The sequence below is a fragment of the Salarias fasciatus genome, chromosome 2, assembly GCF_902148845.1.
Source record: "Salarias fasciatus chromosome 2, fSalaFa1.1, whole genome shotgun sequence".
NCBI lineage: Eukaryota > Metazoa > Chordata > Actinopteri > Blenniiformes > Blenniidae > Salarias > Salarias fasciatus.
The window spans coordinates 22,931,522-22,947,783 of NC_043746.1; the positions used below are offsets into that span (position 1 = coordinate 22,931,522).

At 43.4% G+C, this 16,262-nt stretch overlaps 1 protein-coding gene across 1 annotated transcript; it reads right to left on the reverse strand.

Annotated features, from left to right (window-relative positions):
* Positions 1 to 788: 788 nt before the first annotated feature.
* b4galt7 (xylosylprotein beta 1,4-galactosyltransferase, polypeptide 7 (galactosyltransferase I)) lies at positions 789 to 8,114 on the reverse strand. The gene is made up of 6 exons (XM_030116338.1): positions 7,575 to 8,114; positions 5,067 to 5,426; positions 4,535 to 4,760; positions 3,583 to 3,666; positions 3,013 to 3,117; positions 789 to 2,890 (listed from the first exon to the last, which is right to left on the reverse strand). Exons 1-6 carry the CDS (start codon positions 7,625 to 7,627, stop codon positions 2,735 to 2,737), a joined length of 984 nt encoding a protein of 327 aa, XP_029972198.1. The 5' UTR covers positions 7,628 to 8,114; the 3' UTR covers positions 789 to 2,734.
* Between the last annotated feature and the right edge of the window lie 8,148 nt (positions 8,115 to 16,262).

Sequence of the window (16,262 nt, forward strand, 5' to 3'; positions counted from 1 at the left end):
TCCTATGAACTGAAAACAGCTAATTAAAAACAGCTTAGCAAGAGAAACAAGTCAATTCTGCACTCCAGTGAAGCTATTTAAATGCTTACTTATCCTCAAGACTTTCTGCAGTGCGATACTGCAGACAGAAGAGACTGGAAGGAATCCAGAAAAGTTGGGAGTCCTGTAGGGATCAGTAACTTTCAAGGTTTGATGAACCTCCATTGCTGCAGAACAGCTTTAACCTCTTTTTTGTACCCTGACAGTCTGTGTCCTTCTATCCCCTCAAAGCAACCAGAACAGAAAAGAATAAAACAACACATTTGAATAAATATTTGAGAAGTAGTCAACAATAAAATATATTTCTTTAAAAAAAGAAAACTTATTAAAACCCAGAATGTTATTGTGATTTTAAATGTAAAGATCAGTGTTACGTTTCATTGTGTGGATTTCATTTCAGGGTTTGAAGAAGGTGAAAATAACTGTATGTATCTCTCAGAAATAAAAAGGCAACACGGTGTTGTTTTTGGACTCAACTTTATCATATAAATACTGAATATTGTACAAATGAAAAGGTACCTCTGACCCCCCACATCGCCCCCTTGAGTCCAGGCCCCTGAAGACAACACTGTTCATCGTTCACAAGGAATCAGACTGAATCAAAGTGTTTCGGGAGTTTTCCTCAGCTTTTCAGGTCCACAATTTAACTTTTTAAGAGACGAAACACTAAAAAGATCCCTCCTTCACCACTAATGAGGCTTCTTTTGTTTATTTAATGAGAACTTTCGCCCCAGTTTAAAGAGGTTTCCTTTAAACCTAAGTACAGTAGACATGAGTTGTGTTGATGGTTTTTTTTTTTTTGGGACATCATTCAGTTTATGAATAGAAATCTGCTCTTCTCTGCTTCACGGACAGAAACACTTTAAAACTTCAGACTGTGCCTCTAAAACTACCATTATTTAAGAGTTTGCACAGTTTGGTGCAAAGACTTTCAATCTGTGAAGTTTCGGGTGTGTTTCACCGGAGCTCCAGGACAGCAGATGATTCAGAAATTGACAAATGATTTGAAAAAAGACAGCTGGATTGGAAACACATTAAAGACATCTTACCAAAAATAAATAGGGCCATTCACAAGCCGTCCCCTCCACCTCCACCACTGTAACAGCAAGTAATCATCCGGAATAAAGTTCGACTCCGTCAAACGACGGCCGGTAACATTTTTCTCCTTTTGGTCTCGAATCTCTCAAAACCTTTCCATTTAACTGGAACATGCAACCATCCATCCGCTCTTTTTTCTATGCTTGATACAACTATCAAAGAAAAACAAAAAGGATTTAAAGCAAGCAGGAATGAAGTGACAACCCAGGATACAGCAGAAAATAATTCAATCTGAAGGAGGAAGAACAGAAATTAACCCAGGAAATTACAGTTTACCAATAAATTCCACTCACTTGACCTGAAAAACTACTTGTTGGCTTTTAATATGCAATAACTGTCCTCTGGTATTAAAATATAACGAAACAAATTGAAATTTAAAAATGAACATGCATGTTTTGGGATTTTTTTTCTCCCCACTGAACTGAAATAACTTTTTTTAATTCAACAGTGGAGAAAATGTCAGGATCTGACGGTAATACACTCTGTTCACACCAGAAACGGTTTTTAAGAACTTTGCTTTCATGCTGTGTGAATTTCTGAAGGTTTTTGGCTGCACTTGATAAACAGAAGGCAAAGAAGTGGAGCTCCCAGTGTTCTCAGCTGATTTAGAGATACTGTGGACAGAATAAATGGGGCTACTGCAGTCATTTTGCTCCTTTCTTCACATTTGTTTGCTTTTCCACGTGCACGAGAGCAAGCGAACGGCAGCAGCAGCAGCACACAGTAATGTACCTTCAGCTGAACGAACTGCTGCTCCAACTTCAGTGAAGAGCCGCTCTTTTGTTTGACAGGTTTTAAATAAATAGATTCAGGTGTTTGCAGCTTTTCAAGAGATACAAGGAGGAGAAAGTGGAGCTTTGCTAAAGCCAACAGTACCAAACCGTTCAAATAAGACTCTACATCTTTTAGTCTGCACTGATCCTCAACTCCTCCCTACACTGCAGCTCATTAAATACACATACATTATAAAGTAAGTCTGCTAGTTGGCGCCAACATCAGAACCACAAACATTTTCTGGAAAAAGACAGAAATCCAGTGTGGAGGACAATCATTGAATATTAAGTCCAACAAGTGTATACGGCAGATGGTTTGGGAAAAGAGCCCCAACTCGCAGTTTTCTGGTCTTGTCATAAATATTCTTGGTGATGGTGAGAAACTGGAGTTATTATCTTCACTTTGGTGACTGTATTGTTTTCATTTAATGGCCCATTAGGAAAAAAAAAAAAAAAGAAAATTCAACTCCAACACTGAAAGTTCAGACACCAGCATTGAAATTCATCTCGACTTTTTAGATTTCAAGAATATTTTCAGATCCGTTACACCTCCATAGAGGTCAAAAAGCTAAAAAGCTGGACTCCCGTCGTCTCCACTTCACATGTCAGCAGGCATCAGAGGAACAGAGACGGCGAGGAAACGAGTCTGAGCTGCGGAGGACAGTCTGCCGTTCGTTCAAATCTTTTTTGTATTGTTGACATGTACCAGTGGCTCTGCCTCAGGCTCCTTCGGTTTGTCACTCCAGCTGAACCAGACCGATCACTTTTCCTTTATTTCATTCAAAAAAAAAAAAAAAAAAAAAAAAAAGAAGCCCGTTGTCCATCTATCCCAAGATGCACCAGGGCGTCTGGCTCTGGTCGCACTCCAGCTTGGTGTTGATGACGGTGCAGGGAGCGCCGCTGATGGTCAGCTCCTGCCGCGACTCCACCTGGTAGCGCAGGTTGGACAGCCCCCCCTCAGGGTCCACCTTAAACTGCTCCTGCAGGGGGGGATTTGGGGGGGGGGGGCACACGGTGGAACATCGAACTGGGGTCTAGACAAGCTCATGTCTGCATCTCTTGCTCCACAGGTACAGGATAAGATGACTGTGTGTGTGTGTACCTGTTTCTGAGAGGCCACCCTCTTCTGGTCCCTCTTCCTCCAGGCCGGGTCGTGGATGTGCAAGAAGGTTTTATATCCCGTCGTGATGCCGCTCGGTCTGAACAGCTGCAAACAAAGTTGGAGAAAAAAACAATTATGTAATTCGCAAATCCAAACACACACCAACTCTCATTTCTTGTCCAGTTTACAGAGACACGAGCACGTCACAAAAATTTTATTATTAATTTTAAAAAATTTAATTCATTCAAACCAATGAAAAGGACCAACAGCTATACTTAACAAATATGACTCAAATCCGACAAAACTGGTGAACTCAATGCATTGCAGTTGAAATTTTTTTATTCTTTAATTTCTTGAAACTTTTATGATTTATATTTTTTTGTTTCCTGATAATTTGAAATAACCTTTTTTTTTTTTTTTAAACTCATGTTAATAAGAATAATGCCACAAAACACTCATCCACTTTTGATATTACTAAAGGTTAAGCGGTAACATTCCAGAAATGTTCATGAAGCAATTGTGGCTCCACTGAGGGTGCTTTATTTTACTTTATATTTTATATTCGTTCACCTGTAACTCAGCCTTCCTCAAGCGTCTGTAGAACTCGTCGTCCTCTCGGCCCCAGCCCCAGAACCTGTTGGACATGCCGTTACACTGGAACACAGAGGGAGAGCTCCACGTTACGGCTCTGCGGGCAAACTGCAACCTCAATATTGAAGCCAAATTTATGAAAGCAAGCAAAGTAAAACTAAAACACAGAGAGATGAAACATGCCGTGTGTTTACATGGGACTTTTTATTCCTGCATATATCCGGATAGAGCCTAATTCCACTCTAAAATGACAACGTAAACGCCTGAAACTTTGTTCAGAATCAAGTTTTAATTGGAATAAAATTAGTAAATTGGGCGTGACTTCATTGCGGTCGTTCAGCGCAAAAGCCGTGGTGATGCAATAGTCCAAGATGGCAGCCTGCATTCTGCGCTTTGACTCGTTTAACGGCAGTTTTAGAAGATTTGGACATAATGAAAAGAGCAGATGGATGGTTGCTTAACAACTCAGACATTTTCAAAGCTGTAGCTTCAAAGTTAATCGAGAAGCAAAGGAGAGAAAAATGTTGTTTACTTCCTGGATACGTCAGTACATCACGGCCGCCCTCTGTCCAATCACAACGCTTCGCAGACACGGCATGAGAGAGGAGTTAATCCATCGTTTCTCCCCATGTAAACACCAAGTTCAGGAATATAAATCTGAATTACTTATTTCAGAATAAATCGATTACGAATGTAAGCACACTGGGAGCATCAAAGCATTTCAAAACTCCAAGACAAAAGCAATGAACAGCAAAATAACCTACACTGAGATGCCAAAAAACAAAGAAACTTTACAACAAAAAGCAAACTTGTGAGAAAAGAACTCAAAATCAAAAAAAAAAAAAAAAAAGTTGAAGCCTGAAATCACATCTACCCTCTCAGAACCTCCTCATGAACGTTCTGGACCCTGACACGCCCGCGCCTGCCGTACCATGTGGTAGTGCGCCTTGGTGAGCAGCAGGATCCCGCCCACGTACGTCTTGTAGTGGTAGAGCGGGTGCAGCTCGGGCGATGCCACGTGGAAGGGCCCGTCTGCGGGGAAGCCGTAGTCCAGGGCGTCGTTCTGCGGCAGCAGGTCCACGTCGTGCATGGCCAGGTAGTCGGTGTCGTTCCCACTCTCCAGGAAGCCCACGTTGATCAGGGACGCCCGGTTGAACCTGGCGCACATAAAAATCTTTGAATTAATGACATTTTATTGCTATTTTGCTTGTAACTTATGTTAGTGTATTTAAGTATTTTACATTTATTCTGATATTTGAATATATGTTTTAGGATCTGTAAAAAAAAAAAAAAAGGAACATTTTTAACATATTTATCTTTTAAAAAACAATATATTTCAGAAAGAGAAACTATTTCTACATTTTGGCAATATTTGTGTCATATTAAATGTTGTGGAGTTTGACTTTTTCAATCAGATTTTGTAGTTTTTACCACATTGACAGTTTGGCGGTGTCCTTCCTCACCTGTAGTGATCCAGCTGGTTGATGATGAAGATTCGGTGCCGGATCTTCTTCTTGTTGAGGAAGGCGTGCATGTAGGGCACAAACACTAGCAGCTCCTCGAAGCGCTCCCTGAAGGGGACGATCAGGGCCAGCTTGTGAGGACCCCAGGTGGGGTCGTCTGACGTGGCTGCCTGATCGTGGGCGGGGCATGGCGGAGGAGGCGGTGGCGGCTGCTGCTGCTGCTGGGCGACGTGGCGGACTTCCAGCGAGGCCGAGGACATGTCGCCCGAACAGCTGAGCTGCATCCACAGCAGGGAGGCGAGCACCAGCACCATGCAGAGGCCGAAGAGCTTGTAGACGGTGCATCGACCCGACAGGAACCTGCAGGAACAGCAGATCAGTACAGCTCACATAGAACAGCTTCACCATGTTGGAAAATTTCAGAGACATAAAGATCTTGTCAAACCATGGCTTTTTGTCACATGCTGCTCGTTGATATGAAGCCAAGAACTCAATGGAATGGCTTTCTAAGTATTCAGAACTTGAGCAGGAACAGCTTTCTCTGATCTAACTGTTCTAATTTCCAACACTATGATGAACTTTAATGCTACAGTCCAGGACTTCCCAGGAAGTCAATGGAAGTGACAACGTTGGAATTTATGAGTAGAGATCATGAACCCAACTGCAAAAATCACAGATTTAGAATTTAACACCCACACATCCTGTTGCATCTGTGGTAGAACTCACAGGTCAGGTCCATGCAGCACACGGTTAGAAATAGAAAAACATCCGAGAAGTGGACCAAAACTGGTAGAACACTCGTGAACCAAGAGTATCTAACCTATGTATACAGCATATCGTGTATATTATTTGACAAGCACCTTTAGTAGAGTTTAGACTTTAGAAGGTTCGCAAAACATCCAAGAAGACACGACCATAACATGCTGGGATTCAAAAAGAAGGCAAAGCGAAAGTTCCCAAACTGAGACCATCTGGACTGCCGTGTTCAGTCCATCAGCTGCTCCACTGATGTCCTCAATGTCATCTATTAAATCCCTTTGTACGCAACATTTCTAATGAAAATACTTCTTTCCCCTACATTTTGGTTTCAGAAAAGATTTGCGTTCATGCCGCATTATTTTAACAGTGAGGTCAGTTTACACGGTAATGGCAGCAATACTGGGAACGATGTAATTAGCAGTTGGCAAGTGTTGTTTTTGCAATGAAACCACAGCGACCAGTAAGTTAGAATCAACCAGCAGCTTCAGCTGAAACTGTGGCACAACATTTTAAATACGCATTATATTTTACACATTTTTTACTGGACAATGGCCTCGGGATGTCCCCAGACCACAGTTTGGGAACCGCAAAGCTTCAGGTTCTACTTACATTTTGTCTTTTTGAATCTTACAGGCATCACTTCTTCAATGCAGAAAGAAGGTAGTTAACAGCTGATCTCCTTTCAGATTTCATTTTTAGACCACAGATTCTGATTTACGAGCTTTATCAGCAGGAATACAAATCAGTCAAGAAGATGTTACAGATGTTTTGTCAGTCAATGTCTGTATGACTGACAAACAATACATTGTAGATATGAAGTTAATGTCTGTTAACGAAACTCACAAAGAATAACAACAAAGAAAGTAAGAAACACTTAACGCACAATAAGTAAATAAAACAGCAAAAACAACTGGACTTCAACAAGACAAATCTAAAAACATTCGAAACTACAAGGAGATGCTTAACTATCAAAAGGTGTGTGATCACAGAGACTTTAAACTACAAAGAGACACGCAACCACAGAGACGTGTCACTACAGACACCAAAGACATGTAACCACAGAAAAATACATAACAGTATTAAGACCGGCAACTACAAAGAGGTGCTTCATTCTGAAAAAGACAAAGACACAAAACTACAAAGATACATGTCACTACAAAGAAACAAGCAATAAGTTGACGTGTAACTCCAGAAGTGCAAACAACTGCAAAGAACTTGGCAAGAAGACGCAAAGACACAAAGCAACATACAGAAAGTTGTGACAATATTTCACTATAGAATGAAGTGACAGGAACGACAGAGAGACAGAATTCTACAGACCATGACATTGTATGCATTTAAAACAACAGACAGCAGAGACAATGAAATAGCGAACAAAGAAACAAAACTTAAGATGCAATATAAGAAAACACTGAAGTGACACCACTAAAAAAAGAACTATCATGACAGAAACAAGGTCAGGTGCAACATTAAACTGCAAAAAAAAAAAAAAAAAATATATATATATATATATATATATATATATATATATATATATATCAAACAAAACTGAAATGTATCAACATAAAATCAGAGACAAATAAAACAGAGAATAAAAGCACAAAACTGCAACAGTACCCATCTGTAGATTCAGACCAAAAAGTAACCAGGAAGACACATTAAGGCATTGTTTATGAGGAAGTTGATGGTCATTCTGTGTGCTATCGCTGTGAAAAAAGGTTACATTTAATTCAAAAACATGTATCTTACCTCCTCTCCTCCTTGAAGTACAGCACAGGCTTTCTTCTCGATGAATACATCATTTTTTATTCATTCACAGCGGCCTGACTTCAGTTCAGTCACAGCAAAACTCTTTAAACTGCGGAGAAATCTGCTCAAATCCGCCGGCTTTCGCTTTTCCTTGCTCTCGTCTCATGCGGAGCTGCTGACCGACACCAAACTGTCCTCCATGTCGGCTCCCCGCTCAGTTTGCCCCGGCTACAAGCGTCCGGCTGCTGACTGTCACGGCTTCGGTCAAACTCCATGTGTGTGCGCGGTCCGCTGCGTCTCCATGTAGGCTTGTGTGCGGCGTGTGAGCCGCTGTTAGCCGCGTTAGCTGCTAGCAGGCTGGACACGTAGCATGAAGGGGTTCGCTCGCGCTGCAGCTCCGGGTGGCCGCACCGACCGCCGGCCACCAAGCTCGTTTCGAAACAGCGACAGCAACCCTGCAGCCAGGCTCTGATAGCGTCCCAGTCCGAGGAAAAATGTAATTGAACGCAAAATACAGATGAAGCCACAGGATACGAGAAATCAAACACAAGAAGCTGAGTGTAATGAGGTACGAGCTGTTAATGGTTCCGACTAGGAACAGCACACACCACAGAAAGTTCCTACAAGTGCATAATCACAGGGGTAACCGAAGTGTACGAGCCACGATGTGGAGGATGTGCGAGAGGAGGAGTGAAGATTTCAACACAACCAAAACCTGAAACAAAAATTCGCCTGTGGTGAATTTGTATGGGTGTCCGTAAAGGATTGCACGTGGATGTAGAATTGCATCGATTGGTTTGAACAAGTTTTTTTTTTTTTTTTTAACTAAGCAAGTTTTACTTGAAGACATGATGGAAAAATTAGGGAACATCCTCATCTTATTTAACCTCATCTTATTTAAGACCCAAATTACTGAGAAAAATACTGAGCAACAAAGTAAATGAATGCTTCATTAAAGCCGAATGTGTGTCATCCACTGTCTTTGAAGCCACGCTGAGTTCCACGCACATGATGTACGAGTATAGACAGGTAGGTGGAGAGAGAGCGAGAGAGAGAATCTGGGGCGAACCACTTGACAAAGGTCTAATTACCGTGGACCAGTAATATTTACAGTAGGTCTGTACTACTACTACAACAAATCATAATATGAATAAACATCAAAATGCTGCTTTTTCAGTTTTGGCCAATAATTTTAGGGGTACTTGGCATATTTCAACATGAGCACCCCTAAAAATGGGCTCGTCTCACATATTTCTTTTTCCTAAGTCACCACTGATACTCAGCACAGAGATAGGACTTTGCTTGAACAGAAGGTGGCGGCATTGCAGCACCGCGCAGAAGTCCACTGCTCCTTCTGCCTTTCTCTTGGTTTCCTTTTCTGCAAAACTACGCCCCCAAACGAGCATTGTCTTGTCCAGTCACCCCTGATGCACACTGGATGCGGTCCGGTTGGGGTCCGGCTGCCGACCGGCTCCGGAGCCTCTGTGGAGCTCCGGTCTCTTTCCGCAAAGATCCTATCCCCTCATGCACACTGGATGCGGTCCGGCTACGGAACGGTACCGGTCCGGCTCCGGCCCGGTACACCGCAGCACTGTGACCCCTGATGCACACTGGATGCGGTCCGGCTGCGGAATGGCTCCGGTCCGGACACCGCAGCTAATCCATAATCATTAAAATCAATGCTGTGATGCACACCGGCCGCGGTCCGGCCGCGGTCCGGCTGCGGTCCGGCTCCGGTCCGGCTGCAGAGTCTCTGCGGAGCTCCGGTCTCTTTCCGCAAAGATCCTATTTCCCCCGATGCACACTGGATGCGGTCCGGCTACGGAACGGCACCGGTCCGGCTCCGGCCCGGTACACCGCAGCACTGTGATTCACACCGCCTGCGGTGTCTCCGTAGTCAAGCCAGAGGAGGTTGCCAGATCTGTCGTTATCCCCCGTAGACAATTTGAAACCCGTTTTACTCAATAGAAAGCAGACCAAACCGCCGTCTCGGATGAAAATGCACGTTAAAAATGTATTTTTATAATAACGAACATGCCATAAACAAATAATCATTTCATCAACCTGTCCGACGTGTTCAAAAAAGAAGCTTGATTTGACAGAAACCCGCCCAATCTGGCAACACAGAGCCTCTGGTCATAGAGCTGTTTTGTGCCATTGGGTGCGTTCACGATGGCAAAGCCAGAGGTAGACGGAGCTAGATGAAGTAGACAGCACAGCCGTGGGGCGGAGTTATAAGTCTGCCTCCAACTTGGACAACCCTATGGTTCTCCATGTTTGTGTTTCTCATGACTCCCACCGTGGGGGGTGTTTATTTATGCAAATGAAGCGTGTTATCATTGATGACGAGTGGGCTGGGGTCCAATCCCCTGCCTGAATGAAACAGAGAGGTGGGCCAGGGAGCCGCGGTGAGTTGCTCTCTAGCAGCTCACAGCGGCTACCGCTATGACCGATTAGGGTCTCACGAGTTTTCGATACCCTACATAGGTCCTACGTATCAGTGACGCCGGGCCAAATCTGGGCGGGGCAGCTCAAAAGTCTGAAAAGTCTGCCTCTGGCTTTCTCACGTCGAACGCACCTATTTTGGAGTTGTTTGACTTTCCTGCAGTGACGAAGTACAAAACCATTCTACTAATGCGTATAATGACTACATTACGTTGTTTGTTCTGTATTCTACCAGAAGAAGTAAAAAAATAGAATATTACGGCAAAAACATAACACAGGTTTTATTTTGAAGTCACTTATTTTGGAACACATATCGCGCTTCCCTCCGGCACCCAACTTGCTTCTGTCTGAAATGACACTCTGGCATGCGGAAAAACAGGATCCTTGCGGAAAGATACTGGACCTCCGCAAAGGACCGCTGCCGGTGTCGTGCCGAAAAGTGACTGCCTGCCGAAAAATGACTGCCCCCGACAGGAACACGCATCGACGTGTTTCTGTATGTCTCCACTGCTCGCATACGCTGTGCGGATATTTCATAAACTATTTATGAATGTTTCTAAAAGTATCTTTTGTACAAATTACACACACAAATCATTACATCAACAGACATCCCTCAGTTCACTGTACACTGTACCCTCGCCTCCCTTGAAGTGGTCAGTGTCACTCCTCACATCACTCAGCTGCCGAAAAGTGACTGCGCCCTGTAACTGAGGGAAGTCTGTTGATATAATGGCTTGTGTGTGTAATTTGTAAAAACATACTCTTAGAAATATTCATAAAGAATACTTTATGAAACATTCCGGTCAGGGGCCAAAAGTATAATCTGTTTTTCTGACCAAACCAACAAACGAAAAAGGAAAAAATGGCTCAATTTTCCTTTTTTCGTTTTCAACCAAAAAACGAAAAAACAGTTTTTTCTTTCTCAATTCAAAACCAAAAACAAAACCAACACAAGCAAATTGCGGCCGAATTTTGTTTTTTGGATTTCAATTTTTCGTTTTTTCGTTTCAGGTCTCAAAACGAAAAAACGGAAGCACGTGACCCTTGACGTCACGGGTCAAATGGACTCCCTACCAAAATAAAAGCCTTACTAATAAATGGGCAATAAAAGATGAATTACGTTAAATGGCGTTTTTATTTTTGCACAGCATTTATTGCATACACTACTAGGCTTGTGATAATGTTAGAAAATAATAATTATTATTATTATCAACAACAATGCTTGTGGTGTAGCTACACAAAAGCCAAATTTAAAAAGTTGCATGTGGCACACAATGATGCCTTTAGGTTTCTAATGAAGGTCCCTCAGTGGACCAGTGCAAGCTGGTTGTTTGTGCAAAATAATGTCAGAACAATGAATGCTGTTATTACAAATTTTATTTTTAAGTTTATTAAGCGACTCATGGACTCTGATGATAAAATTATTCAAGCTTTTGTCAAACCTGGGCAGAGCAGTGTCTGGTACACCTCTGTGCTCTGGAGACACTGGAGGGAGTGTTTAGTTTCTATGTGTCGTGCTCTTTTTCTGTTTTGTTGCTGTCTTTAGTATTTGTGTGTAATTTTAAGAACCATTTCGAGTCTGGAATAAAGAATGAAGAAAGAAGAAAGAGGAGCATGCCGCTGTTTGTCCAGAGGAGCATATGAACATTGTAAGATCCTTACGGCCCGAACGCACTGGACACAGAAGCGTAGCGGAGGCGACGCGCACGCCGCGAACTTCTCCGTGCAGGCGCTTGGCTGTTCGTATTGGAGGCGTATCTGCTGCCTGCGCTCTCCGCCTGGTCACACATCGACTGTACTCGGCTGATCCGGCTGCTCTCGGTTTTCCTCTGTCTCGCTCTGCCAGTATGGATGTGTGTGTTCTGGTGACCTGTGGAGAGACTTCTTCTCCTCCTGTCCTCTTTTTTTCTGCATCACGCGAATCTCTGTCGCCGTGTGTGTGTGTGTGTGTGTGTGTGTGTGTGTGTGTGTGTGTGTGTGTGTGTGTGTGTGTGTTTGTTTGGCTGCATACGTGCATGTCTGTTTGTGTGTGTGTGTCCATCTCTCTTGTGATTAGACCCAGTGACAGATGGACGAGCAACACCGTAACTAATCGTCATTTAATTTTTTTATTTTGAAAATTGACCGGATTCTCTTGCTTTTTCTGTTTCCGACTTCCTGTCTGGTCCGATCTGCTTGATCCAGCTTGACAGTTGCCGCTCTCGGCGCCCGTGGCTCGCGTGAAAAATAGAACGAAGCGGAGCGGGCGCGCTGCAGAGCGCGAGCCGCGGCGCGCGCGGCGCTCCCCTGCGTGTTGTGTGCGGCCAGTCAGATCGGACAAGGGAGGCGATCAGAAGCGCCGTGCGCGCGTCCAGTGCGTTCGGGCCGTCAATCCCTCAACTGAGTACTGGATCTTCTTCTAAATTGGCTCACACTGCCATCGACTGGGCGAAAAAGGGAAACGTTTCTCATCAGCACCGCCGTGCAGCTGACATGTCACAAAGTTAAAATGACCGTATTTTATGATCAACAGACATGTCACACTTATCGAAAAGGTGAACACTTAAAGATCTCGTGCCCGCGAATTAGATGTATACAGGCCAGGCAGCAGACCTGTAATTATTATTATTATTATTGTAGTAGTAGTAGTAGTATTGTTGTTAAGAATAATAATAATTATTATTATTTTCTAACATTATCACAAGCCTAGTAGTGTATGCAATAAATGCTGTGCAAAAATAAAAACGCCATTTAACGTAATTCATCTTTTATTGCCCATTTATTAGTAAGGCTTTTATTTTGGTAGGGAGTCCATTTGACCCGTGACGTCAAGGGTCACGTGCTTCCGTTTTTTCGTTTTGAGACCTGAAACGAAAAAACGAAAAATTGAAATCCAAAAAACAAAATTCGGCCGCAATTTGCTTGTGTTGGTTTTGTTTTTGGTTTTGAATTGAGAAAGAAAAAACTGTTTTTTCGTTTTTTGGTTGAAAACGAAAAAAGGAAAATTGAGCCATTTTTTCCTTTTTCGTTTGTTGGTTTGGTCAGAAAAACAGATTATACTTTTGGCCCCTGACCCTGTTGAGTACTTTCCCTTTCCAAAGCCGAAGACACAACAGGAGAGTTGCATACAATAGCTCAAACAAGAATTGTACTCCCAGCTAAATGTTACGAAAATACAAACATCTGCTCTAAGGTAAGTGCTAGAATCAGTGTATCATTCGTTCAATTGATATTCAATAAAGAATCCAAAAACAATATATTGAAAAATGAGTCGTTTTTTATATTTTATTTAAAAAAAAAACAAATAAATGAAAACTGGATTGTTTTGCAATATCCTGTTTGTTAAGACAGATCAAATAAAAGAAAATTAAAGTAATGGCCACTAGCAGATTTTGATTTAATTTTTATTTATTTCGTCGATCTTTGCGACTCAGAAATTGTTGTCTTTGTTTTTGCTGGCGACCACAGAGGAGCATAGGGTCATTAGGGTAATTAAGATCATAACACAGTGAAGATGTCAGTAAATGCTATATAAATCCTAACAAAATCCTAAATCACAAACTTGAGTAGAAGATGAAAGCTGGGGGATTTCTGATCACTTTTCCTGTGAAAAAAAGGCATTTCCTTGATGTGCTGTGGCGGTGAGGTCAGACCTCAGCAAGATGGCCGCCTACGTCGGCTCGCGTGGGCGGCGGCGTCGCACGTCGGCTCCAACCAGCGGCAGCGTGAGTGGGACGGTTAGATCTGCTTTGGTTTCAGTTGCTGACTGGGCCTGGCAAGATAAACACAAACACATTTCAGCTGCGGGAGAAATTTACATTTCTTTCAGAGATTTGTAACTTTAACACCACCAACTGATGAACATCCAGACAAAGACATGTGGAGGTTCCAGCGCTTGGAGGCTTCTGGCGCTTCAGGTGACAAACAGTGAGCACAGACTGGCTGAGGCCATTAGCAACATAGCAGCAGCCACCGCCGCCATTTTGCTAACAGGCGGGTCCAGTTTGTCTGTCGGTCCCCTGTCTTTTTACCAAAGTAATACACACAGCCGTTTTCTTTGGCTATTGGGTCTTGCTGCAATGACTGTTTTTGTAACTCGTTACCAAAGTGGACATCTTCATTCAGAAAACCCACCCAAACATGAGTAAAGGCGGCCGCCATGTTGGTGAAGAAATTCCCATAACCTGTGCAATGTATACAAAGCGGCATATCACACATACGTGACAATTATAAGGTAGATCAAATAAAAAAAAATATAAAATATAGTTCAATAAATTCTGTCAGTATTTCAAGTGATGATGGAAAGTGGTCAATAAGATGAAACTGTTAAAATGCCTTAGAAATGACACCAAAAATGGTTCATTTATCGCTGTATCAATGCTTTTATTTCAGTATTAACTCATTATTTGTTTTTATTTATATTCTTTGTAATAAATTTGCATTTATTTACAAGTCTACTTGTTTAATCCCGATTTATTTGATTGATTGTGTATAATGAGATCATCCCTTCAAGTTTTTCAAGGCTTTTCAGTCTTCCCTGCACAACCCGTTTCTTTTTAACTTCATTTTCATATTAGAATGAGTTAAATGAGGGAATAATTTACCAAATGCCACTCATTCCAAGATGTTTTAATGACACTGTCTCTTCCTGGTCCCTGAAAACTCATCCTGGTCCATTCTGAGTGGTCCTGGTCCCTGCTGAGTCCTGCTGGTTCCTGCTGAGTCCTCCTGGTCCCGGCAGTCTCCTCCTGACTCCTCCTGGTTTCTTGTAAGTACTCCTGGTGTCTGTTTACTTGCCCTTTTAGCTGCTGACTCCTCCTGGTTCAGTGTCTTGCCCAAGCACTCTTTGACTTGCAGACAGGTGGACACAGGAATCGAACCCACAACATCCGGATTGTGGGACGGCTGTTCTCCGCACTGAATCTGACATGCTCTCCGCACCCTCCTGACATGTCCTGGTCCCAACTCTCTGCTCCTTGTTCCCTACAGACTCCTCTTGGATTCTTGTGAGTCCTTATTGCTTTTGCTGAATAATCGTGTTCCGTGCAGTTTTCCTCTGTCCCCTGCTGACTCTTCCTTGTTCCTGCAGTCTCTTCCTGGTTCCCTGCCGATTCCTCCTGGTCTCAGCTGACTCGTTGTGGCTCCGTACTCTCTGCTCCGTGTTCCCTGCCGACTCTTCCTGGTTTGTTTGAGTACTTATTGCATTTTTTACTGAATCATCTTGGTCCTTGCATTCTATTTTCTGTCCCTGCTGACTCGTCCTTGTCCCTGCAGTCTCTTCCCGGTTCCCTGTGGAGACCTCCTGGTGTCTGCTTAGCCATCGTGCTCCCTGCACTCTGCTCCTGGTTTGTTGCGAGTACTTATTGCGTTTTGCTGAGTCATCTTGTTCCCTGCATTCTATTTTCTTTCCCTGCTGACTCTTCCTTGTCTCGACAGTCTCTTCCTGGTTCCCTGTGGAGACCTCCTGGTGTCTGACCTCCTGGTGTCTGCTTAGCCATCGTGCTCCCTGCACTCTGCTCCTGGTTTGTTGCGAGTACTTATTGCGTTTTGCTGAGTCATCTTGTTCCCTGCATTCTATTTTCTGTCCCTGCTGACTCGTCCTTGTCCCTGCAGTCTCTTCCCGGTTCCCTGTGGAGACCTCCTGGTGTCTGCTGAACCATCGTGGTCCCTGCAGTCTCCTCCTGGTTTGTTGTGAGTACTTATTGCATTTTTGCTGAGTCATCTTGTTCCCTGCATTCTATTTTCTATCCCTGCTGAGTCTTCCTTGTCCCCGAAGTCTCTTTCAGGTTCCCTTTAGAGTCCTCCTGGTGTCTGCTGAACCATCGTGGTGCCTGCAGTCTTCTCCTGGTTCCTTGTTGAGACCTCCTGGTTCCTGGAGAGTCAACCTGGTTCAGTGTCTTGCCCAAGGAGAGTTTGACTTGCAGACAGGAGGACTCAGGAATCGATCCCACAACCCCCGGATTGTGGGACGACTGCTCTGCCCTCTGAACCTCAGCTGCACCCTTCTGACATGTGCTGGTCCCAACTCTCTGCTCCTTGTAACCGGCTGACTCTTCCTGGTTTGTTGTGAGTACTTATTGCGTTTTTGCTGAATCATCTTGTTCCCTGCATTCTATTTTCTGTCCCTGCTGACTCGTCCTTGTCCTTGCAGTCTCTTCCCGGTTCCCTGTAGAGTCCTCCTGGTGTCTGCTGAACCATCGTGGTCCCTGCACTCTCCTCCTGGTTTGTCGTGAGTACTTATTGCGTTGGCTCAATCATCTTCTT